This window comes from Plectropomus leopardus, chromosome 18 (genome assembly GCF_008729295.1).
Source record: "Plectropomus leopardus isolate mb chromosome 18, YSFRI_Pleo_2.0, whole genome shotgun sequence".
NCBI classification, from domain to species: domain Eukaryota; kingdom Metazoa; phylum Chordata; class Actinopteri; order Perciformes; family Serranidae; genus Plectropomus; species Plectropomus leopardus.
Window position 1 is genome coordinate 9,678,718 of NC_056480.1, and position 24,300 is coordinate 9,703,017.

Below are 24,300 nucleotides of genomic sequence, written 5' to 3' on the forward strand. Positions count from 1 at the left end.
GAAACACTCATTAAAAGCAATTTGTTCAGCGCGGCTGTCACATTTTTGACCAATCCAAATTTAAAGACATTAAAAAGCTTATCAAGTGCACTCGTCTTTTTCCTTTCAGGAAGTTAATTGGCCCCAGATGAGCACTGCTGTTGCTTTATCGCTACATGTCTTTATGGGAAGCCAGTCTTGACACTGGCCAAGTCCCACTGGAGAGAAAGAAAATCCATACATTGATAACCACAACCTGAGCGCTTTATCATCGAACAGCTGGATAAAAAAAAAAAAAAAAAAAAAAAAAAAAAGGGCCTCCTGGAAGCTCGTTCAGGTTACCGCCAACATAAAGAAAATAAGTTCATTTTATTTCCCGCAGACAGTAAATAAGCTCAGACTGACAGCTTTTGTTCCCAATATATAACTTTATTTAAAATATTGTTACAATTTATTACTCTACACAACATTTTCAAACCTTTTTTTTCCTTTTTTCTTATAGGTTAGTAAACCTTCATGTGTTTTTTAAGATATAAAACTCCATTTTGTAGCCTAGTTCTGCATCAGGTGTTAATGTTTTTAGACACTGCTTCTCTTGTTAACAGCTTCTTTGTGTAGTTAGCTAATCCTCCATACAGCCGTTCCCCACCAACAAAATCAGTGATCAACAGTGGCCCTCGCATTGCACGCTATCATTTCCCCAATCTTTATAATTTCTGTTTAAATAAATAAAAGTTTTGAGTTGGAGAAACAAGAGTGCATTTTGTCCAAGATATATTCTCTTTTTCTTTTTAAAACAACTATTTACAGGTTATGCTGAAGACAGACAAACAAGGCTTAGGCTTTTAATTGACGTCACTGCGTATGGGCTGAAATTAATTACACAAAGGCTAACACTTTTGAAAACTGCACTTACATCCACCCTTCATGTTAGTTAAGGTAGGACCTGTCAGCTGAAATGGGAAAGCTGGCAGCTGGCGGCCTCCGAGCTGGATGTTTGTTCCAGAGGTCGACGCACATCAAGTCTACACATTAATGATGAGACAAACGACGCGGCTCCGTGTGAACCGTCAAAGCAAAGAGACTGACTGAGCGGCCTCATAAAAGCCACTTTGAACGCTGGACTCCGAGACTGAAATGCCGCAGAATTTGAACAGACAGAATAGATTTTGCCGCTGCCACCGAATGATGTGATGAGCGCTGATTTGGCTTGCGAAAAAATGATGCGTTACTATAGCAACAGCATCTTTCAGACGAGCCTCTCAGTGGCGCTTGTGATGAAACTTTCTGAGCCTCATGTGCGGGTCCACACATGGACAAGTTCATGTTTTATTCTACGGGCGACATGTTTTTCGGTTCCAGCCAACATTCTGTTATCTGTTCACTCCTGCGTGGAATTAAACCCTCCTTTTTTTTGTAAATAATCACTTACAAGCCAAGGCTCTCCAGCACCCCACACACAAACACAGATGGCCCTTAGCACAGCGTACACAGACGAACAAACACGGGCCGACGTTCAAAGACGTGCTTGTTAACATTCCTGTCATCCTTCTGCTTTCACCTAAACACTGTTACAATGACATTTATCTCGACTGATGGCAGAAACGGACGACGACTGACAATATGCGCACCTGCCTGTGACTGAGAGGAAGATGGCACCTGGCGCAGACGAACCGAAACACACACATATATATTTATATATATAAAAAAACAGCAGCTTTCTAAAAGCCTATTCACAGCAGCATGAGCCACGGGGACAGAGAACAAACATCAAACACAAAAAAAACACCGCTTTGAATACATTATTGGGAGGAGTGAGTCAGTTGGCGGACAGGAATAAAAGGAACAGAGGCTGCACTGAGCGTGTTGAGCCAACGTGGTGCTGCCACGGCAACCACATCCCCCTGTGATGATGGGAGACCAACCTGGAGAGGGTAAGAGCGGACGACAGAGAAGCCAACACACAGTCAAACCACCTCTATCTGCCTCTCCCCTCTACATGTTACACAGAGAAAAAAAACATCATCATGGTTGAACAGCTCCAATTCTTATGTCATCCATCTCTAAATTGGCTATTAGTCTGGCTGTCAAAATGACCATCCAGCAATCTGCACACTGCAGTTTCTTTCACAATTCAGCTATCTGTGGTGTGTGTGCAAAACACACACAAGTATTGCTATATACAGTATAACTGCAGCCCGCCCTCAGAGGAAATAACAGCATGACAAATAAAATATTTTGTGATGTTACACAGTTTTGTCATACAATAAACACAGAGTAGCAGGGAGACAGAGATATGTGTGTGTGTGTTTATGCCGAAAAAGCATGTGAGCGGATGTGAATGTTAGCGAGACAATAGGAGACGCCTCCCATTTGTCTCCATCTGTCTGGCGTCTCTGTTGTCGTACGGATACAAAACCCCATCTTCATTTGCTGGCTCTCACACCGACAGCTCATCAGACACGTCCAATCAGAGCCTAAAACCTTATCAGCAATGTCAATGATAAACACAGAGGACACACACACACACACACAGATATACACGCACACACTCCAAGGTAACCTACTGATAGCAAATTATGACTAAACCTTGGCGTGAGTTAAACATTTTATTGAACCTAAAGCTGTAGAAAAAGAAAAAAAAAAACCTTTTGACTGAAGTGGAACTTAAACTTGTGCTCTTATAGTCAGCGTGAATTAAAATACACCAACATCACCCTAAGTTTCAGGGTTTTTGGTCACCGCCAGACAACGAGTGAAGCTCAAGAATGTGTCAGTAATGAATCAGGCGAGATAAATTACTATCCATTAGTGGGATAAACAAAACACTACTGCGTTCGGAGTGAGATCAATACATTTACACACACTCACACCATTCAGAAATCTTTTTTTGTCAGCATGTTAACCTTTTCGACACATTCGAAGGGAGAAAAAAATGTTTTAATCTACAAAGAAAAAACTGAAATGCTGCTCTAAAACACAAAAAAATGTGTTTGTCTGTAAAACCGTAATAATAGGTCATGTGCATTCACACACAATAAATACTGTACCAATTTAGATGCAGTAAGAGTCAAACAGCTGCCTGCACTGCTATGAATCCTCACTGTTGCAGTCTCACAACTTTGTGCACCCTGAACAACACACAGGTACATGCGCACACGCCATCTGTCCTCATGATGTGGTTAATGGACAAACTGCAGAGGAGCGATACTTTTGAGTTACAGAGCCCGAGGGATCACTCTTTAAGAAGCTCTGAGAAGATTTCCATTTCTGCTCAAAGCCTGCGACTAAACCTGTCTTACACTCTGCTGCCCTCTGCTGCCGCTTCACAAAACTGCAGCTCCACAAACTCTCCCATGCTGTCTAAATATTCACAGTCCATCAGAATATAAAACACTCGCCCCATCAGCATCTAGTTCATCATCCCCGCGCAGAGCCGAGAATGAGAACGCCTCTTCCTCTCAACTTACATGCTCTGCAAAATCGCCACAATAAAACACTTGCGAGGGGAAAAAATACACATACTGACATTAATGGCAGACCGCCAACAGACATCGCTCTGAAGTTCTTTGACCAGAAACGGTGAAAAATCGAGATTAGTTAGAGCAGCTCGAATGCAGTTCAGTTAGTGTTTCGTTGTGTTAGATCAAGAAGCCAATTATTATAGCTCTTAAATTAATCTAAATTTTATCAGAAGATTGTTAAACAAACACACAATTACGAACATATCCTGTCTCAGTTAGTTACATTTGTGTCGCCAACGTTTTCTGACAAAGACAGAATACTTTTGACCTTACAGAAAGAAAACATCATTTTGTGTTAATGTCCATCGTCAGCATTAAGCGTGGTTTTGCTTTTTGTTACAGAAGCGAAAACTCCATTTTTCTGTATCTCACTATCATCTCTATCAGCTCCGCTCGGTTCAGCAGACGAGGGCCACGCTGAAGGCTTCGGGCCGAGACCATCCTGTTGTGCAGGATGGGATTGTCCATCGGCTCCCTCGTCAAGTGGCCGTTTCTCGAGGTGCTCCCTTTGGGCAAATGGTGCCGCAGCGCAGCGCTGCCGTGGCCCTGACTGGTCACACAGTCTGTTTGTGTCACATCTCAACCAGTGGCAGGAAGTAGCACCCAACATCACAGGGCGGATGCATGGAGGAAAACAACAGACACGCTATGGAGATCTAATAAATGACATGAAAGTTGGCTTTTGTTAATTTTCCTTCGTCGCTCGTCTTGCTGTGTGTATCCCTGGGGTCGGTTAAGTGTGGCTATTCCAGTTTCCCAAATCAGTCATTTCCCGTTTGTTTTTCTGGGACATGGATCGCCTCAGTCTGTCGCTCAGTTCTGTGTTTGTCGATGGGCGCTCTCTGGGGTGGCTGTGGTGATGCAAGTGGACCAGATTCTAGTTCGAGTGATGACAAATGATTTTTAAGAAGTTGCAATCTCCCCCCCTAGGTGGCGCCATCCCTTCTGCTGTGTCTCCAGAGGAGGCAGATACTCTGGAACACAGAGACGGTTCAAGGAACAATGATGGACTGGTTTTTTTTTGTAAGCTATGCGACTTTGTAAAAAAAAATGCTGCCACAACTCAGATCTTTAAGTGTCTCAGCAACAGTGTCACTGAGAAACTTTTCCTGAATTTTCACTGTGCTTCATTGAGTCTTGAGATCTTGAGATCTCTAGTGTGACATGCTGAAGCCCTCACTTAAGCCTTTAAAGTAAATTGGCTTGATGTTTTTCAAAATCATGGGAAAAAGGCAATCAGCAACAAAAGAAACAACCGCAAAATTAGCAACAAATTTGTAAAACGTACAAGAAAATTACCAGAAAATGAGTTAAAAACAAACAAAAAAAGGGTGAAAGAAAGAAAAAGTGCTCAAAAAGTATAATAATTCTGTAAGGTAATTTAAAATGTGTAATTAAGATAATTATAAATATAGTTTTAAAGTTTTTATAGAATTTTTCTCCAGCTTTTTTCTTTTTTCCCCCCAAGACATTTTAATTTTTTTTCTAGACATTTCTTCCCCTAGCTTTTTTTTTTTTTTTTTTTTTTTAAAAAAAGTTAAATCTATTTATTTCATGCAATTTATGGAACAGTTCAAGTTGCTCGTTGCCTTCTTCCCGTGTATTTGAAAGAAATCACACCAATTTTCTCAGGGTTCAAAGGTTTAAATATTTGTGAAAGGTGTCTGAAAGCAGCACAATGAAACTGATTGCTCCATATTTCAAAGGGTTAATGTCAGACTGTGATTTCCAACTGGAAAATGGAGCCATTAAATCGCTCTCGTCAAAGCCAGACTCCATTGACAAAAACAGTGATTTAACATCTCTGAACTCTGCTACAGCTGCTACAATCAGTTTTTCTTTGTTTGCGTTTTTGCATTTGGTGTTTAAAATAGTTAGTTCGGATTCACCAAAGTCACACAAAAACTAACTAGCTGATCGAAGCAACGGCTGACCAGCAGTTCCTGTCATCAGGGAACTAAAATGACATTTTTTGTCAATGGAGTCTGGTGACTTTGACGAGGGAACTTAGGCCGGTAACAGCTTCCCAGTCAGATCAAGCTGTCTCACAGAGAGCACCGAAAATACTCTAATTTAGTGTACACTTAAAATTATATTGATTTTTTTTGTCTAAAATACATTTAGTTGCTGACCCTGACCCCTGTGTCAGACTCCAGCCTCCTTCTCCAAACTGATATCTACTGTACGTAATACACTGACAATGGATTAATGCCTCACACACAACAAAAAATGAACTATCCCTTTAACATCTTGATGTCCTCAACCTTCGAAGCTTCTCTGTCCTTCTCAGTGTCTGTCAGTATCTGTCTCTTCCTGTAACTTGCTCATTTATCCTCGTGCCTTGCAGTTGCTTGTCCACATACTTGTACGGCGGGTCTTGTGCTGCCTCACATGGAACAAATAGTTTTAACTTCCCTCTCATGTGTGGGTCTATTGGAGATGTCCCTGATAGCGAGTCACATGTGTATACATGTGTCTATTGTGAAAACTTTTTTCACTGCGTGCAGCAATACATCTGCACGTCTTCTCACAGTTACTGCTGGAGGAGAATTTACTCTCTCCTTAGTTAAATACATTGTGGAGCTCTGGTGAAATGTCTACAAAATGCAGCCTTTTCTCTGCTTTGTAGCTTCCCCTCGACTTTGTTCAGTTCCTTATAATGCAATACGAAGCTGAACAAGAGAGATAATAAAACAACACAAGCGGATCTGAAAGCACCCTTTTAGGGCCGGGTGTAATTTAATGTCACTAAAATGAAGTTACTTCTAAACTAGTAAAAAGTTCACATACTGTATTTTTATGCCTTAATAGAAGACAGCATACTTGAAATCCTCTCCCTGCCCTTGGCCTTTTAGTTTTTGTCAGATTTTTGTGCATAATTCATGGTGCTTGATGGGTGCTGTCATTCAAAGCACCGCTCAGCACCGCATCTGAATACATATTTCTTTATAATTTGCCCTAGATAAAATCGAGCCTCTTACCCCTCAGTATTGGTGCTCTGTTTTATCAACAGTTACAAAAGATGTTACGGCTTTGTGTTTACGTTTGTTTTTTTAATGAACATGAGAAATGCTTGCTGCTTACCATTGTTACTGCAGTTTTTGTTGTCTTTGTCAGATGCCTCTTCCTCCACCTGACAGAATCACACACAAGAAATTCAGAATTGTAAGTAAAAGCCCGAAGAAAAAATCTCAGCAGTCTTATTGTACACATAAAGAAAAATGTAAAAATAAGCCGTGATTAGAATTTAGAACTTGGCATGGAGTCGTGTACTTCCCACAATGGAAGAGGAAAGGAGTGGTCCATACCTGTTTCCTCCACTTCAGCTCACAAAAGACCCGCTCAAAGCACTCATGCATGTAGTTAAACTGGGAAAAAAAAGCACACAGAATTGATATTCAGCCCTCCAGTACAGCAAAATCTGCCTGCAAAGTCACTGTGACCAGTTTTTGAGTTTTAATAATGCCATAAGTACACAGGAACGTGGGTTTTAACTATTAAAACTACACTTGGTAACTTTTACAGCAAAAATGACAAAAAGTTTTATAACTGTCACTATATCCTGACAGTAGTACATGTGGCAGACAATCTGTGAAGAAAAATCCTGCTCCTCTGCCTCCTCACAGTGCTCCTAATGGTAGCTGCAAGAATGACGAAAAAAAAACCCAATCAGAGCCGAGGAGTCTCTAACGCAGCTGTCGACAGCGCTCACGTAGACATTACAAAATTAAATGCATGTACTTTTTCAAGCACTGCTTTTTCATTATTTAGGACTTTAACTAATTACTTTTCATATTTAGTTATTAAACATAAATGAATGTGATCAATACCTCTCTTTCAGTGTGGGGTTACTCATCACCCTGTTTTGGGGCATAACTGTACGAAATCCTCGACAAAACATTTGAAGAGCATGCGAGCTCTGATGCTTATATGCAGAATATACGCCTGTTTTGAAAAGTTGCTGCCTTGACGGTGACACACACACACACACACACACACACACACACACACACACACACACACACACACAAACAAAACAACAACACAACAATAATTTGTATACGTTTTTATATAAGGCATAAAACCTTTGTCAAAATGTAAGACAGTGCTATGTGGGTCATTTGAATGTCAAGGACTTTTTAGGCATTTTGTTGTAAAAGCAGCTGTTTTCGAGGTATTCCAGTCCTTGATCCCCCCCCTAAAAAGTACTTCAAGCACTTTAAGCACCTTGTGCGAACCCTGTGTCAGTCATGTCAATCACTGCTTGTGACCTGCTGTCAAACTTTCTAACTCGGCAGCGCTGATCAAATATGAATCAAGATTCTGTTACTGCATTGCCTATTTCTCGCCTCAAGTGTTTTTTAGAAACATATTAAGTATACTGTTTATCTGTAAAATGAGAAAGTTTGTTTCAGCTGGTGAACAGTACTTTATTAGCTTGTCTGTTTTTTTATTTTTTTTTACATGGCAGCTGGGTCACAAACTTTCTCATTTCACAGTTCAACAGAATACTAAATTATGTTTCAGAAACTTTCAAGGTGGTAAATAGACAATAACAAAATCTTGGCCTCGTTTGACCACAGCTAACAAGCAGCAACTGACATGATTGACAGCTGCTTTCTGAAATGACCTGTGATTGGCCAAGTCCCCCGTCACGGGCCTGAAAACAGAGCCAAGCGGAGGAGCAGAATTACACTGCCTACCTGAACTTTAAATCATATATAAATATAATGAAGTGTTTTATAACCTGTTCTTTGAAAAAAAACCACAACATTTATTATTCTAAAACTTTTAAATAAATGAATTAAGTCAACACTCACATATGGAGTGAAGATCTTGACCCAGCGAGGTTTTTTCTCTCCTCTGGCGTATTCAAAGCAGAAAGCCATCCCCTCCTCATCAGTGTCCCAGCGCTGCATCTCCCCCCACTCAAACGCTATCACCTGGTTCTGAGGGGCAGAGTTTACAGTAGGTAAGCTCCATGCACAGAAAGGCATAAAAGTTTTTAGCTTCAAAATTATTTATTTTTACATTAAAAAATAAAAAATCTAACTAAGCAAGGCAGTCTTATTTATGAAACACATTTCATACACAGAGGTAGTTTCAAGGCGCTGTATAAATGAGTTAAAACGACATAAAAAAGAACAAGTTGATTCAAAGTTAAAACAATACAATTAAAAACACAATACTACTTAAATGAAAAGAGAGACATAAAAGAGTAAAAAATAATTAGCAAAAATCATTTACAAGATTTAAAAGTGTACTAATAATATAATAATAAGACGTTGAGTTTAAAACACATTTGGTTAAAAGCACTCAAGAATAATAGAGTTTACAGTTTGGACTTAAAAACTGCAGTGGTTGTCCAGGCGCTACTCGTATACCCACTCAGTGATCTAATTAGAGGTCTTGCAAGGTTATATTGCTCGAGTATGTTGGTCATGGATTTAGGGCCAGTTCCATAAAGAGCTTTGTAAATAAGTAACAGGACTTTAAAATCAATTCAGTGGCTTACGGGCAGCCCGTGAAGAGCTTTAACTACTGAGAAACTAGCAAAGACAAACACTCACCTCCAGCGTGCCGTCCTCGGTACAAGCGTGCAGCTTGAAGTGATGAATGCTGATAGCCGTGATGACATGTCCCTTCCTCCTGGAGTCACAGGAGCAGTGTGGGAACGCCACCTCATTGTAGCCCTCACACGTCCGCAACAGACTCAGGTACTAACAGAGAATTAAAGAGAACGCACATCGGTCACTAACACTGTGAGATTATGGAAATCTACATAAATATGTTTCTATATAAATGTAAATAAATAACATTACATGTTTTTCCTGGATCAAAATGAGGCAGAGGTAGGACACTTTTTTACAAATGTATTTTAGGAATTCTTTGTTCTGATTTAGGAGACACCACAGCAATATTTTTGTCATAGGCTCTCTCTTTTTGGTGTTGCAGTTTGTAGACGGTCCCTGCACACTTGTCTGAAACCAGGCTGCACATGGAGAGCAACTTTATTTATTGAGCTCAGAGGATGGCTCTTGTAATGAAAATTAGACTGCAGCTCGTTGTTTGCTTTACAACGGCTCAAAAGAGTCGTCTTTTGTGTTGTAAAAATGTTTTGCTTCTGGGTTATTGATCAGTTCATATCTGAAAATATATTTCCAACTTTACTGAACTGCATAGAGCTGTGTAAACGAATGGAAACTGCCATTTGCAACAGCGTTTGAAAGTACCAGCTGGCAATATAAAACTATATAAAACGACAGGGAGAAAGAGGCCGATGATGACCTAATCAGCTTTCTTTAGGGTTTTTAGGGCTGGTTTGCTGCTGTCCAGCCACAAACAGACTTTGAAAACTGACTTTTCTTCTTCCTTCAAAAACAATTTCACTTAAAAATGATAGAAATCCAGCAAGTGTAATGCTTGTTTTGAAAAGTGTTTTCATAAAGACACCCATCACTTTTATTGAGAGCTGGAAGCAGGACAAACCTTAATGGAGGCAGCTGCCTCATTATTCTCTACGCAGGAAAAAAAATTGTCTTATGAAGTGATGTAGCTGCTTTCAGACGTGATTTGTTTAAGTTATTTTCGATTGGGAGGGATTGAGCAGCGGGTGGACAGATTCTTAGGCAGGAAAAATCATAAAAAGGCAACTTTTAAGCTGTGAAGACTGGCTTAATTCACAAGTGTAAGTTTTTAGTTTATAAAATAAAAAAATAATAAAGCAATATCCAGTTTAAGTCAGAATTTGGACCAAAATATTGTGGATACAAGATGCTATCAGCAATAATCTCTACTTTCATTCCACTACATTGTGAGATCTTTACATTTACAGTTTTAAAAAATGTCTCTTTTATGCGAAGAAAGACTTTTATGAGATATAAGTTAGGGTGTATGGGAACCAAATATTTTGGTTTCTCCACCTGGTTCTTTTAAGACCCTCAACCCGATGAAGCAAATGTTCGCATGAACATTTCACATATTAGACAGCCCCAAACTTTTTGGACATTGCTCTGAGTGGCTACATAGCTGTGAATGTAGATTAAATTCACACAAAGAAACTCTCACACAGACGCCACATTCAGTTAATGCTCAACAAACGTCAACATTAACTCAGTGGCTTTATCTCTGTTTACACCACAGAGGGCTCTCTCCTGAAGTGTGAAAGGGTTTCTGACTCTCCTGTCCATTTCTATTTGGTAACGTTTTGGTGATGGCTCTGGTCAGCAGGCAAAAAGTGTAGTCATCCCAATCCCCTCCCCGAACAAAGAGTGGTCTGTAGGACTGACCGTGGCCATCTTGCGCTGCTCTGCCAGCTTCTGCAGCTGGTAGGATTTGTCCTCTGTTTTTATGAATCCCTTCTTCACATCTTCCAGTGCCTAGACAGACAGGGGGCGGGGTGGACGGGGAGTTGGGTTGTTAGGAAGAAATACAACAGCATTTATTATTTGAGGTCAGTGCACAAAAATGATCATCTATTAAAAACATTTAGCAAGACAAAAGTCAGCCCCAAGTAACAGAATTGAACCAAAGACAACAATAACCAGTTGTGTACATTTTAAAGCAGCTATAATCAGCATTTATATAATAAGAATACATCAATTGACATTGTAAAAGGGGTCAGTTGTAGTGATGAAGCTACAGGGAAGTATCATCCGAATCTGCAGCTCCCCTCAGCTTTAAAGAGCTCTACAAAGTGTTTCAGCTTGTTGTTTTGATGACTTTACTGGTGCAACTTGCTGTAATGGGTCACTGCTGAACCTCGGATGCCTAAAATGCTTCAGGGAGTGACCTTTATTGGTAAGTGGACAGCCTGTAGGGTTGTCTCTGCTGCTGCTGCTGCTGCTGCTGCTGCTGCTGCTGCAATGGTTATTTTTAGTGCATTTGCATTCGAGGATTACTTTTTCCAGTTCACACTTTGTACTCTAAAAATTGTGGAATCATTTTTGCTGTCTTTGAGATTCTCATGGTTCTCTGCAGGGCCGTCCCCTTAAAAGAATTTCGCATGCAGTGGGATGCAATGTGATATGCAGTAAAAGCTCAGTTTTTTTTTGTTTTGTTTGCATTTTTGCAAATTATCCTGATTTTAATGCTATGTAAATAAACTTTATTGTATGGTTTTTTTTCATCAGAGATGCTTTAGTTGCGTCTGGTTAGGATGATATGGAATATCCGTGGTACTAAAACTATGGGCACAAGGTAAAGTACTTGCTCTGGCCCTTGTGCTGAATGAAGGTAAGTTTAAAGCACACAGGAAGAGAGGACAGACCAGAACAAGAAGGGCCTCGTCTCTTGAAAAAAAGAAAAATTGTGAACACAGCCGTTGCGGCGGTTGCTTGCCATCCTTTGCTGTTGGCTTGATAACAGTGTGGTATTGCAATATTGTGCATATCGCAACAGCCCTAGACTTTTGATTTCCTGACTAAGTACTGATGTTTTGGCATCTAAACAATCAGCACTGTTTGTTTTACATTCAGGATGTTATTTCAAGGACTCTCTGACTGGTGGCAGCTTATTATGCAGGATTTTCAGTTACTCTCGGTAAATGAGCAAGCGAAAGTGAAAGAAAAAACAAACCCCCGATTCCCTCTGGTTTGGTGTTTTGCCTCGCTGTATTTGTGTCTTTTCAGCGCTGTGTCTCTTGGATGCCTGCTGCTTATGGTCTGGCATCTGGTCACTACTTTATTATTAAGTGTGGACCTCACCTGAGCGCTGTCGGGGAACACACCCATAAACTTCTTCAAACACAGAAAATGAGAAAAAAATAGAGGCAGAGGGCAGAGCATTTGCAGAAAAATACACTGCCAAACACTTCTAGTTGGTCATAAATGTGTTTGTAATGGATTACTTCTTTACGAGTCTATACATTGTTTCTAGGAAAATCCTGCATAGTATATCTTTAAAGTACAAAGTTATTTGCCAACAAACTCCAAGCTGGCAAGAATTTGGCTACTACTAAGCCAGACTTTGCTTTTTTGTTAAAATACAAAACATATTAAGTGTTTATTTTGGCAGTTGAATGTCTAGAAAAAGTAACAAGGATGCATTGACTGTGGATGAGTGAACCTGTATGTGTTTACTCCGACTGAAGATAGTAAAAACCTATTTTTAACAAAAAGAATAAATAAGTGGATGGAGAACGGGAAGATTCTGAGCATAATTTGATAAAACATAAAAAGTGGATTTATACAGTACAATTCCTTCATTATGGCAAAAACTGTCCATGACCAAAAATGCTAAAATCTCCTACATGTTTGGACAGATTCAACTCAGGGAAAAAAAAGTGTATAAAAAAACCCCAGTAGACCACATTTTGTGCTGAGTTCTCTTAAATCCACGGCAAGTGGGATTCAATTATTGTTATTACCTGGTGAAAGCAGTAGTGCAGTGCCAGCGGGTTGTCTCTCAGCAACTCCTCCTCCTGGAAGCTAAACAACCATTTGCGGAGCGCCAGGCAAGTCCCCGGCACTGCCGACGTGTAATTCTGCACATAAAGCTTGTGGGGAAACTCATTAGGCGCAAGCTTCCGCACTGCAACAAATATCAGAAAGAAGGACAGGAACGAGGAGAGGGATGAAAAAAAAAAGGGGGGGGGGGGGGGGGGTCTGTTTAGTCATTAAAAAAATAAATAATTCATTCTAGCCTGTTCCAAATTACCTGTCCTTGCTGTCCAAAGCTGCACATCCCCAGGCCCTATGAGCTAAACTAAACAGTAAGATGATGATGGTGCAGGGCTTTATTTAGAAAAAGAAGTGGCCATGTGATGAAGTCACCCATGAGAAGGCTCTTAAATGAAACACATGAGAATATATAAAAATGCTCTGTGACATCAAATACACACACAGTTCTTACCAAACGAGTGGTTGATGACTTCGAAAAGGGCAAAGTAGCTCGCCATAATACTGTCCATTCCAACCTTCATCACTAACGCCTACAGGAAGAGCAATGCAGAGTCAGTTATGTAAGAAAAACACTGAGAATTTTTATTTAACCATGAAAGTCTGTTTTACTTTTAGTACAAACATACGTTCTACAATTAGAGTATTTACCAGTAAACAAGATTTCACTTTGCAACCCTCAGTGTCATAATTTTACAGGGTTCCTGCAGCTAAAGACATGTGTGATTTAAGACTTTTCCTACTTTAATGCCACTTTTTGGAATTAAATTCAAGGCCAATTTCATGATAATCAAAATTTAAGAAGAAAGTACTATCATGAGCCGCCATCAATTACTTAGAGTTCGGCAGAATTCAGTAAATTACTTTTTTTTTTTTTTAAATCAAGCCTTTAATTTTGGATTAATTAATTCAATGCCTTTTAAGACTTTTATAGGATCAACTGGGACCCTGATTTAGATAAAAACTAAATGCAAATTCTAATTCAGGCGTCCAAACAAACTGTTCAATATTTGTTTACGTATTCTTACCTGGTACACCTGGTCTGTGGTGCTGTTCTTGCGGACTCTGACAGAGATGGTGGTCTTATCTGGGAGGGCTATCCGCAGCTCTACGTCCGTCACTCCATTGTAGTTCTGCACAGCGAAGGGACACATAATGAGAGAAGCTGTAGAGCTGACTTGTGTGGATTAATAAGGGTGTTTGCCTGCTTGTCTGAGCGTACATGCGTGTGTTTGTTCTGAATTATTAGCAAGTTTGTCTGGATTTTAAAAACAAACAGACATTACTGTAAGATGTCCTAGAACAATCCTTCTATTTGTGTTTCTTTAAATGCTGGATTAACTCAGTATTACTGCATTTGTCCCTGATGCTCGTTCCTCATAACACATAAAAGGCAATGCAACTGACTGTTAAATTGTTTTGGCTCTACTGTTTAAACTCCATGCTGGCTGGCATCATGGGCAGCCAGATACTCTCAAGCAGTTAAACTCAAATGCCTCAACTACTGATGCTTGTCTTTGACAAAAAGCCTATTTTTTTTAATTAGAAGACTGAAGCAGGTTCAATAGATATAATTAAAATTTCATCATGAGTTTCAAAATTCCCCCAAAACCCTCTTGAGTGGGGTCAAAATCAGATACAGAATATCAACTACATACATCTCTAACCATACAATTTATCAGAAAAGCTCAAATGCAAGACAAAGTAATAAAACAAGCAGTGTGTTGCTGTTAAATTCCCTGGCTTACAAGACATAAGTTGTACATCTGAGAACATTTGTGAAAGAGAAATAAAAACTAAAAGCTTCTCAAAGTTTAGGATCAAAATTCCCAGAAAAAAAAATACATAAAGATCTAGTATATCACATCAAAACAATAACAGATGATATATTTACCTCATCTGATTCAGAGAGAAACTCCTGCATGATGTCACTCTCTCCAATCACCCGCACAGAGCAAACTGGAGACAAACAGAGGCAGACGGAGAGACAAAGAAGGAGGTCAAAGAAAATCAAATAAACAAAGAGCAGAAAAATGTCACGTTGTCTGCAACCTGTGTTCAGATTTACAGTATTTCTGTGTATGGCGGAAAATTGATCGCAGTCAGTCCTTGAGCTATTTTCTATTAAACTATATGATTTTGTCATGTACGCATGAAATTATTTCCGTTTTTCCTTTGTATGGCTCTAATGTCTAAATAGCTTGTTGCACGTGAATGTCAGCCTTTGAAAATGGAGCGGTTAGTTCTTAAAACAATACGTTGATTGGTGACAGGAAAACCTTTTGTATTTGTGCACACTGAAAATTGATAGACACACAATTGGGTTTATGCGCTAGTGACCTTTCCATATCAGCCTACCTCGCTCCAGATACTCCTCCAGGCCTCTACGGCGAGCATCCAGCTGCTGTTCAGACAGGGAGAAGGGCCATTTACCGGGAAGCTTTGGAAAGTTGAAGTTGGAAAACTCCCTCTTTAGATTCTGGTGCAGGATGGCAAACTCCCGGTAGCGCTTTGAGCACAGCTGTCTTCCTGACATGTACACGTTGTACACCTATGGGGAAGAGCAGACAGACCATAGTGCATAAGTGTAAGAGAAAATAGATGTTCACTACAGATCCAATCTCAAGGATCAGAATTTGGACCAATCAAGGCATTTTTTAACTGATCAGTATCGGCTGTAGATGAGTCTGGCGACCAATGTTTGTGCTCCACCATCTAGCAGCGCCGCCATTACTGCAATTGACTGCTGCCTGCTGACAGTGGCAGCCATCGATGCAGTATAAAGTTATAACGTTGTGGTGACAGCAGCATGGATAGCTGGATTGACAATGCCAGACAGTGTCCCCCAGTTACTGATATATGCATCTTAACATTATTCAGATTTATTTATTACGTATAAACAAGTGATGAAGTAACATTACAGGAAAGTAAAGGTAAAAGTAGAAAATTGTACACTTTGCAGTACAGTTTGCATTCAAATGCGAGTAGGTGGGAGGGTGATGCCACCGCAGTAATGGCAACTTGATTAATTCCAGTATTTTGCAGTATGTTTATTAACGTTATTTACTTATGAGCACTCGTTTCAGCTCAGCATGAGCATCTCTTGTTTTGCTGTCGCCTATGGCGCATGGTGTTTCAGTGACAGACAGATCCAACGACAACCACACCCATCACGCCACTGCAAGTGCAACAAAAGCTCTGCGGGCAAAAGCCTATAAGAGTAATTTATTAATGTAATTTGTCCAAAAGATGTACAGATGAGGAAAATAAACACTCAGTCGAATATGGTCCATTCAGGTAACTCAGGCAACGGCTGCAGAGAAGCATTAAGAACAGGAGCAATCGGTCTTAAAGGGACAGAGACATTTTCTCGAGACAGTGACAAGGCCAAAAAGATTAAAGGGAAGGTTTGTTCATTTTGTAAAACAAGCAAAAAAGATTAGGAAACAGCTTGGATACAGGTTATTTGTTTTCTTAATGCATTGCAGAGGTATTCAATTGTAAAGTATAGGCTACTCGCAATCGGCTAATACTCAATATTAAAAGACTTGGATCTGCGGAAACTTGATTATGACATCCCAAATACTTAAAACCAAGAATAACAGGGTTTTTTTTTTTTTAAATACTGCCATAGACAAAAAAGTTGAGGTACATCTACACGAAAGAAAAAAGTGAGTTGATGTATCAAATCAGTACTCACCACAAACCTCTCGGAGTGCTGCTCTACATGTTTGTATGTAGGAATAGAAATGGGCACTGCCTGCTTGTCACTGTAGTCATAGTTGGGTTGGACATCTTCTCCTCCTTCCAATCCATCGGCCTCCTGAGCTGGAACCGACAGAACGGCCAGAACCAGCTCCTTCTCCCCGGCACGGATCAGGTCCACCACCTGCTTATGGGTGGCACCTTCCACACTCACCCCGTTACTGGAAGGAAAGCAAGAGAAAGGTGGAGGAAGAAGGCAGAGAGAAAGAGAAAAAAAAGTCAGCAAAGATTTTTAAAAAGCACTTTTTCCCTCACTATTGTCACATAATCAATTTGCTTCAACATCGCAAATAATTCAACACTCAACACAACAGATCAAGAATTCACCACTGATCAAAGAGGGGCTTGACTGGACTCCACTTTTTAAAGTGTTCAAAAAGCATCTCTGCTGGAAATAATAATTAGGGATACACCAATCGTTGAATACATTTAATATGATAAAATTACTTTTGATACTCAAGTACAGTTAATATCTGATACTTTGAGACTTTTACTCAACTAGTATTCCACTGTAACTGAGTTTAACTTCTACTTAAGTCATTTTCAGGTACGATATCTGTACTTTTACTCAAGTACGGCTTTCAGGTACTTCATTCACTACTGCTGCACAGTATATATATATATTTCCATAGTGCTAAAAAAATTTAATTTAAGCGGCCGATAAGTAATATTAATTGTAGTCCGCCGCAAATAAATGAATGTGTGGGAATCCCCGGGAGTTATTTCAATGTAAGGTAGTCAGCACAAAGCTACGAATAGCTGTGGCACTAAAGACTGATGCTGTGTTGACATGGAATCAAGCAGACTGTAGACAGCAGAAAACATGGGAAAAACAAACAAACAAACAAACAAACAAACAAACAATGAAACAGTCTGATGGAATGGCAGGATGGTATAACAAAACATGCATGATTAAATGTTGCAATCGTTAAATTGAACTGTTTACATAGGATGAGACAGAATATATTAAATACAATTGCTTCTTGTCTATTATTTCATGTGATTGTTCAACATGTTTCATATGAGGCAGCGACGTAACATCCAGGTGAAAATTCAGACTAAAATTCCACTTAAATGATACCAAATTTGTCGTCTGCCTGAATCCATGTGAACGCAGCATGAGTTGTCTTCCGACTGTTACTAAACTGATGCAGCTAATAGTGTTTACACTGAATTTTCCGATTTGGTCATGTCGCAGACAACAACAGATCCTCTTAATTAGGTCAGCATTGCATCCCTAAATAGAATTGTAATAATGCCACACAGTTCGGATCAGCACAGCATGACTGTATAATGTTTCACCGATGCTGCAAAATTTGCATTTTGTTCATTTTCCTACGATGGTAAACACATTTTTCCCCCATTGACGAACACAATGTTGGGAGTGCTGATCTGCCAGGTCAGCTCTAATGTCTCCTTTCTTTTGGTGCCGTGAGACACCTCCCCTCTTGGCTTTGCTGAGGCCAGATGGCAGCAGCATCAGGTGTCTCTGCTAATCTTCCTATGAGAAACAGCGGGACAGACACAGGAGAGGAGGGAGCAAGCATATGTCTGTCCATGACATGCCATATCTATTATTGCTTACATCTGTATAGTATCATGGATGAAAGCGAGAATAAGTCAAACAGATAAAGAGAAGTTAGCTGAAAATAAAGTCCACAATGAGAGATTGACAGCTGGTTTATTATGGGAGTAGAGGTTGACATGATGGCATTCCTTGTAGTTGCTCAACTGGAGAGCAAAATTGGGGGCAGGAGGTGACCAAAAAGATGAAGATAAAAGGAGACGTTTTCGTCTCTGATCCCATCATCCTCTTATATAAAACAGATGCAAAAACATGCCTGCCAGAAAGATGTGTCATTGCAGTAAAGAGGGTTGCTGGAATGTGAATTAATAAGTGAATGTATATGTTTAGAAGACATATGTTGTGTAAAAAGATCACAAACACTCAGAAATGCATGTTACAATTTGCATAGGCCAAGAGATGTCTGCCAAACAAACAAAACATTAATATGAACTTGAGTAGTGGTTCTCAGTTTTTTTTTTCCTGAAGGGACCCTTTTCTATCACCGAGTAACCTGAAGACCCCTGACTGAGTGTCGTAGCGATCTGGATGAATTCTGAGCAGATTATTTCCTGCAAATATTGCCTCAGTGATAAGTTTTCTTAATACACTTAGAACTTTTTATGTGATTTTGTTTGCTTTATGTTTTTTTTATGTTAATATCCATACATATTTAATAGGCTTTTTTTTGACAAATTCAGTGTCTTCTTCTCTCTGACTCTTGGCCATTGCTCTTAAGCTCTTTAGTTGTCTTTACAGTGATTTTCTGATGCAGGATGAGGCTCCACAATTACAGTTTGTGTTCAGGTCTTCACCACATCCTTAATCTGTGAGATCTGTTTTAATTTGTCTTGAAAATTAATCAAATCTACTTTAAAATGTGAAATTTCATTTAGTTTTCTTTACAGAAATGAATGAAATGCTGACATGCAGGTCTACTATAAATTAAAAAAAATAAAATAAAAAACTTCTTACACCCCTTAAAATCAACAAGGCCTCACACCCCTGACACAAGGCACAAGGGACTCCTTGTGTGGGTTCGCACCTCCAGGATGGGAAACAGCTCACTCACATTTTGTTGCCTCGCACAGAATAATTTGGTATATTTCCTAAATAGAAAGATTTGAATATTTCATCAATCTTTTTTTTGAATTATCAGAATTTCAATTGTGAATCAATAATAATTCATCAACATGCAATTAATCCACTAATCAACTACAGTAATTTCTCATGTACAAATAAAAGAGCACTGCAAGTTCATGTTTTTTCTGTTGTTTCTGGAATTTGCACACTCAGGCAGCAGTCAGTCAAGAAATACCTTAAGTTAGCTGGTTATCACCACTGAAGCAGCATTGTTCTGTTTCCTTGTTCATAAAACTGTGAAGTAAAATGCTGACATATGACATACTTTGCAGGATGGTTCTTTTTAGTTTTGCAATATGGTAAAGCTGGTTAATAAGTCACATGGCAAGTGGTGGTACAGTCATATGACCAGAGAGAGATTTAGCAGTTAAAATGGAGCAAACACAGGTTGAGTGGAACCTTTCTGATGCTTCAGCAAGCAGAAGTAAACCAGTGTTCCTTGTTTACAGTTTCTCTTCTCCCTTTTTCTAAATTTAACCTATAATCGAGTATACCCATCGTTCATATCCTGACATCACAGCTTATACTAGGCCATACATACACATGAGCTTTCAAGAAACATACAGCTGTAGTGATTTTACGATACTATTTACTATGAAAATGTAGTTCACTTCATGATTTCACACATCAGGGCTTACAGTCATGATAGTTTGGTTTACAGGTGGAGACTGACATTGTTATAGAGCTAGATGTTTGAAAATGTGAAATGTAGATGGCTCTGTGGGGACATCCTTTCTCTAAAATTGTATACATATGTTATATATACTTTTCACAATAAAGTTATTTCCATGAAAATCTCCTTTCGGAAGAAAAAAACAGTTAGATGATTTGCCCCTGACTTTTCTAGGCACAACAGAAAGTTTTTGACAAAACAAAATCAATTTCTGTATGATATCCAGGACCAAGTCATGTATACTGTCAGCTAGGGTTGCAGCGGTACCTTGGTATGAAAATTGACAATTATCATACTGCATACACTGGCTTATTTATGGTATTGGAAAAAAATGCGACTGGACGGAGAGTCCCAATTTTACTTCACTTATTTTAAAAAAGGGGGACTTTTGCACTTATTTTTGTTAAAAATGGTTTCAAGTTTTAATTATAATAATGACACAAAAATGGAATATGAACTAATATAATCGGCCAACATGCTGATTTCTGCCAATATCTGATAAAAAACTGATATTTTTTACTCACAAAGTGAACATGTAGTAAATATCAAACCTAAGCTGAAGTAATTCTGTATATATGTAATATGTCTCCATCTGCTAGTGGGCCATCACGATAAGAGTATGCATAATATGATGTTGATTACACTACAGATAAAACATGATGATCACTAAAATTAGGTAGGGAAAAAAAGCGGATATATCAATGACAGTATTGATATAGTATTGACCCGTCTCAGAAAATATCATGTAGTCACAGTATTATAGAATTATTATAATTATCAGTCATAAACAAAATGGTTAGTTTTGATCTAACACATGTTTAAGACTCCAAATACTAGGGGACGACTGATATTTGTTTTTAAGAGCCGACAAAGATACGATTATTGGTATTTAATGAGACGGATAACTGATATTTGGAACCAATATGCATTTACAATAAAATGTTTTAATCTTCCTATAAATATTTAGATTTTGGAATTTTACAAACTACAACACATAACGTTGTTTAAAGTTCCCAGCAACTTTTTTATAAAGTCAAGTGAAAGTGTAAATAAGAAATGAATAAGTAAAAATAACTCCGTCAAGTTTTACGAGATAAAAGTTCCTCCCATGCTGCACTTTTGATTACTTTCAACGGCGATCAATACATTAAAATGCCGATACAGATAATCCGCATCATGCCAAATACCTGTCTCAATAATCGACCAATTAATACCACGCTATTTCCTGAGGGTTGTATTATGTATTATATTATAAATTATGTTCTGGGTTATAATGAACAGAAGCCCGGAAGACAAACTTCTCCAATGTGCTGTATATCAAAGCCAATCAAGTACAATGACAGGGATAAGGGGCAAAAACCACAGACAGCAGCAAAACTGTATCATGTAAACAACATGTCTGTTGTGAAGGATAATCTGTCAAGTAGCCTTCAGGATACGAAACACACACAATTCACAGCATGTGATGCACAACTTGACTGACAACACTGCCATCCACTGTCTTCGGGCTGGGTCAAATAAGACATATGCGCTATTATGCATATGACAACACAATGTCAACGAGGCTGTCATTTAATTTTCGTCATTATAACCAGGCTGAAGGAGACACTGCGCAAAGGACTGCCTGTACAGGCGGTTAGCTACCTGGCTCGCTCGCTAGCTAAAGCTAATCAACATGCACAGCCTGTTGTCCAACTTATGTAAGCTGGTTAGCTTTCTGTTAACTCACTAGCGTTAGCTTGGTGAAGCTACAACACCAAATGTGCGTCAACTCGACAATAACTGGTCACCAAGTCAAACAGCAAACTACTTTTGTTGTCATAACAGACAGGTGGCGTAGCCTTTAGGATAGCTAATGTGCTTGAAATTGGATCAACACGGGCTAAACTGGGGAGCTAGCCTCACTTGCTAACTAACGGGCTATGTTGACTTACACCTCAAGGATCCGGTCCCCCTTCGATATCCCGGCTCGGTCTGCCGCTCCTCCGGGCAGAACTGCACTGACATGCTGAAGAGGAGCGTACAGTTCCCCGTTGATGCTCCGGAGCTGCCCCCCTTCGCTTACTTGACCGCGGACGTTGAAGCCGTAGCCGGACTCCGACTTAACGATCCTCACCATCCGCGGACCCGTCGTTACTGTAACGTTAGCCGCGGTCTGGCCCGCGGTGCCCGCAGACGGGCTGACAACCGGACCGTTACGGGATGCCGAAGGGAGAGCCGACCGAGTTTCATCGTCTCCTACATCCGCCATCTTATCCACAGGCCCTGGCCCCTCTTCCAGTCGGTGTCTTATCGTAAATTCAAAACAACACTCGAGCTCTGACCCTCCGTAACGTTAGCTCCACAGACCGACTCTGTTGTTGATAACCCGCCCCTCGGTCGCGTCACGAGACACGGCCTCACAACGTGACCTCCCGGAGGCGTCACCCAAAGTCTGATCCGTTTCACATCTTCAGAAAATGAAGTTAGTCATCAGTTTGGCTTTACACTAATTGTCAATATGACAAAGTTTAAGGGGTCGACCAATATTGGTATTTCAGAGCCGATAACGATAACAGTGAGCGATAACCGATATATATGAAACCAATATGCATTTAAAATAAACCTGACAGTCTTTCTGTCAATATTTAGAATTTGGATTATATATAAAACTCCAACACAAAACTTTATTTAAATGCCATTAGAAAAAGTTTAATCAAAACTGAAATATTCAACATCACATAGCCTACAGCAAGGTCCCAGCAACTTTTTTGTGAATTCAAGTGAAAATTTAAATAAAAAAATAGTAAATAAAAATATATCCCTTAAAAGCTCCCTGTATACTGATACTTTCTTTTCACTTTTTAATTTAGTAATTTTATTGTTGATCATTTAAATAAAATGCCAATGGACTTAATCGGCAAAATGCCAAATATTGGCCTGAATAATCAGACAGGCCAATAATCTGTTGGCCCCTAAATGAAAGATAGATAGATAGATAGATAGATAGATAGATAGATAGTAGGGATCAAAACAATAAATGAGCCCATCATGTGCAATGGAGCGCTGATGAATTAAAAACCAGGAGTGAGAAGTAATCTTTGAAGTCAGTTCTGCAAAATCACCGCTAGATGCCACCCAAGTCCTACACACACACACACACGTACACACACGTGACCTTTGAAACCTTAAGCAAGACGATAGCACTTAAACCTCACTTGCCACAAGTCACCAAGACACCCTGCAATGAGCTGTTCATTGCTTAGGAGATATATACTGGAGAAAAATTATGTGTTGTATTTTTGAAATATAGTGGAGTAAAAGTGAATGTTGACAGAAAGACAAAAATTAAGAAAAGTACAGATATTTTTTATGTGAAAACCAAAAAAATGAACAAATTAAATAAAATAAAACGAAAAACAAGAAGATGACCTCAAAAAAGTTTTATTTTCTTTTTCTATGGCGTAATTTTAATCATATTATTAAGAAAATTATATAGTTCAATGGACATTTTCTCCTTGTTTTTTTATCGATCTCCTCCAGCTAATTTTCAGACGATTTCCTTGTAACCTTTTACTATATTATTTTTTGCAGTTTGAGGGGCATTCCTTGCTCACTATGTTTTTTACCCTTGTTTTTGAAAGACATCAAAACAATTGTCTTAAGTTTTCAGAGGTTTAAATGCTTGTGAAAGGCGTCTGAAAGCAGCATTAGAAAACTGATGTCAATCCAAGTGTTAAAGGGCATGAAAGCTTAGTGTCAATTAAACTTTTACTACTCCAAGTGTGTTTTGTCAGCCTTGCAAGTATCATAATCTTACTTAGACCATGATGCTGACATGTCTGTGCAGCCCTCCAATGATTATTAGGTCAACAGCCAAAAGAAGAAGCAATGTTTGTGTGCGTGTGTGTGTGTTTCTTTTTTCTTTACATAATTATTACTACTATATGTTTATTTATTGTTTGTCTTTGTTGGTTGTTTTGTCATTTGTTTTTTCTCTTTCTCTTTTATTTTTCTAATGGTATATCCCTGGTTGAAAGTTACTCACTGTGAGAGAGACCGTGAGAGGAGTGGACCAGAGGGGACAAGGGGAAGGGACCTATGTGTTTATTCATTTATCACTGTGGTGTCTCACTGTTTTCAATTCTGGAAAAAAAGGAGTTAAAAAAGGTCTCGGTCATAGAGGATATAAAATCCCAATTCCTCACATGAAAACAAAAGTTTTTCTCAAAGCAAAAAGGGGATGTTTTGTACGTCATGCTTTTTTTCAGCTAC

General features: G+C 39.2%; 1 protein-coding gene across 1 annotated transcript; it reads right to left on the reverse strand.

The window, feature by feature from the left end:
• Positions 1–387: 387 nt before the first annotated feature.
• On the reverse strand, positions 388–22,393 carry snx27a (sorting nexin 27a). The gene is made up of 13 exons (XM_042506154.1): positions 21,981–22,393; positions 16,602–16,827; positions 15,260–15,452; positions 14,796–14,860; positions 13,930–14,034; positions 13,356–13,434; positions 12,871–13,034; positions 10,793–10,882; positions 9,074–9,223; positions 8,324–8,452; positions 6,812–6,871; positions 6,588–6,636; positions 388–4,477 (listed from the first exon to the last, which is right to left on the reverse strand). The coding sequence occupies exons 1-13, from the start codon at positions 22,295–22,297 to the stop codon at positions 4,407–4,409; spliced, it is 1,698 nt and encodes a 565-aa protein (XP_042362088.1). The 5' UTR covers positions 22,298–22,393; the 3' UTR covers positions 388–4,406.
• Positions 22,394–24,300: the final 1,907 nt, after the last annotated feature.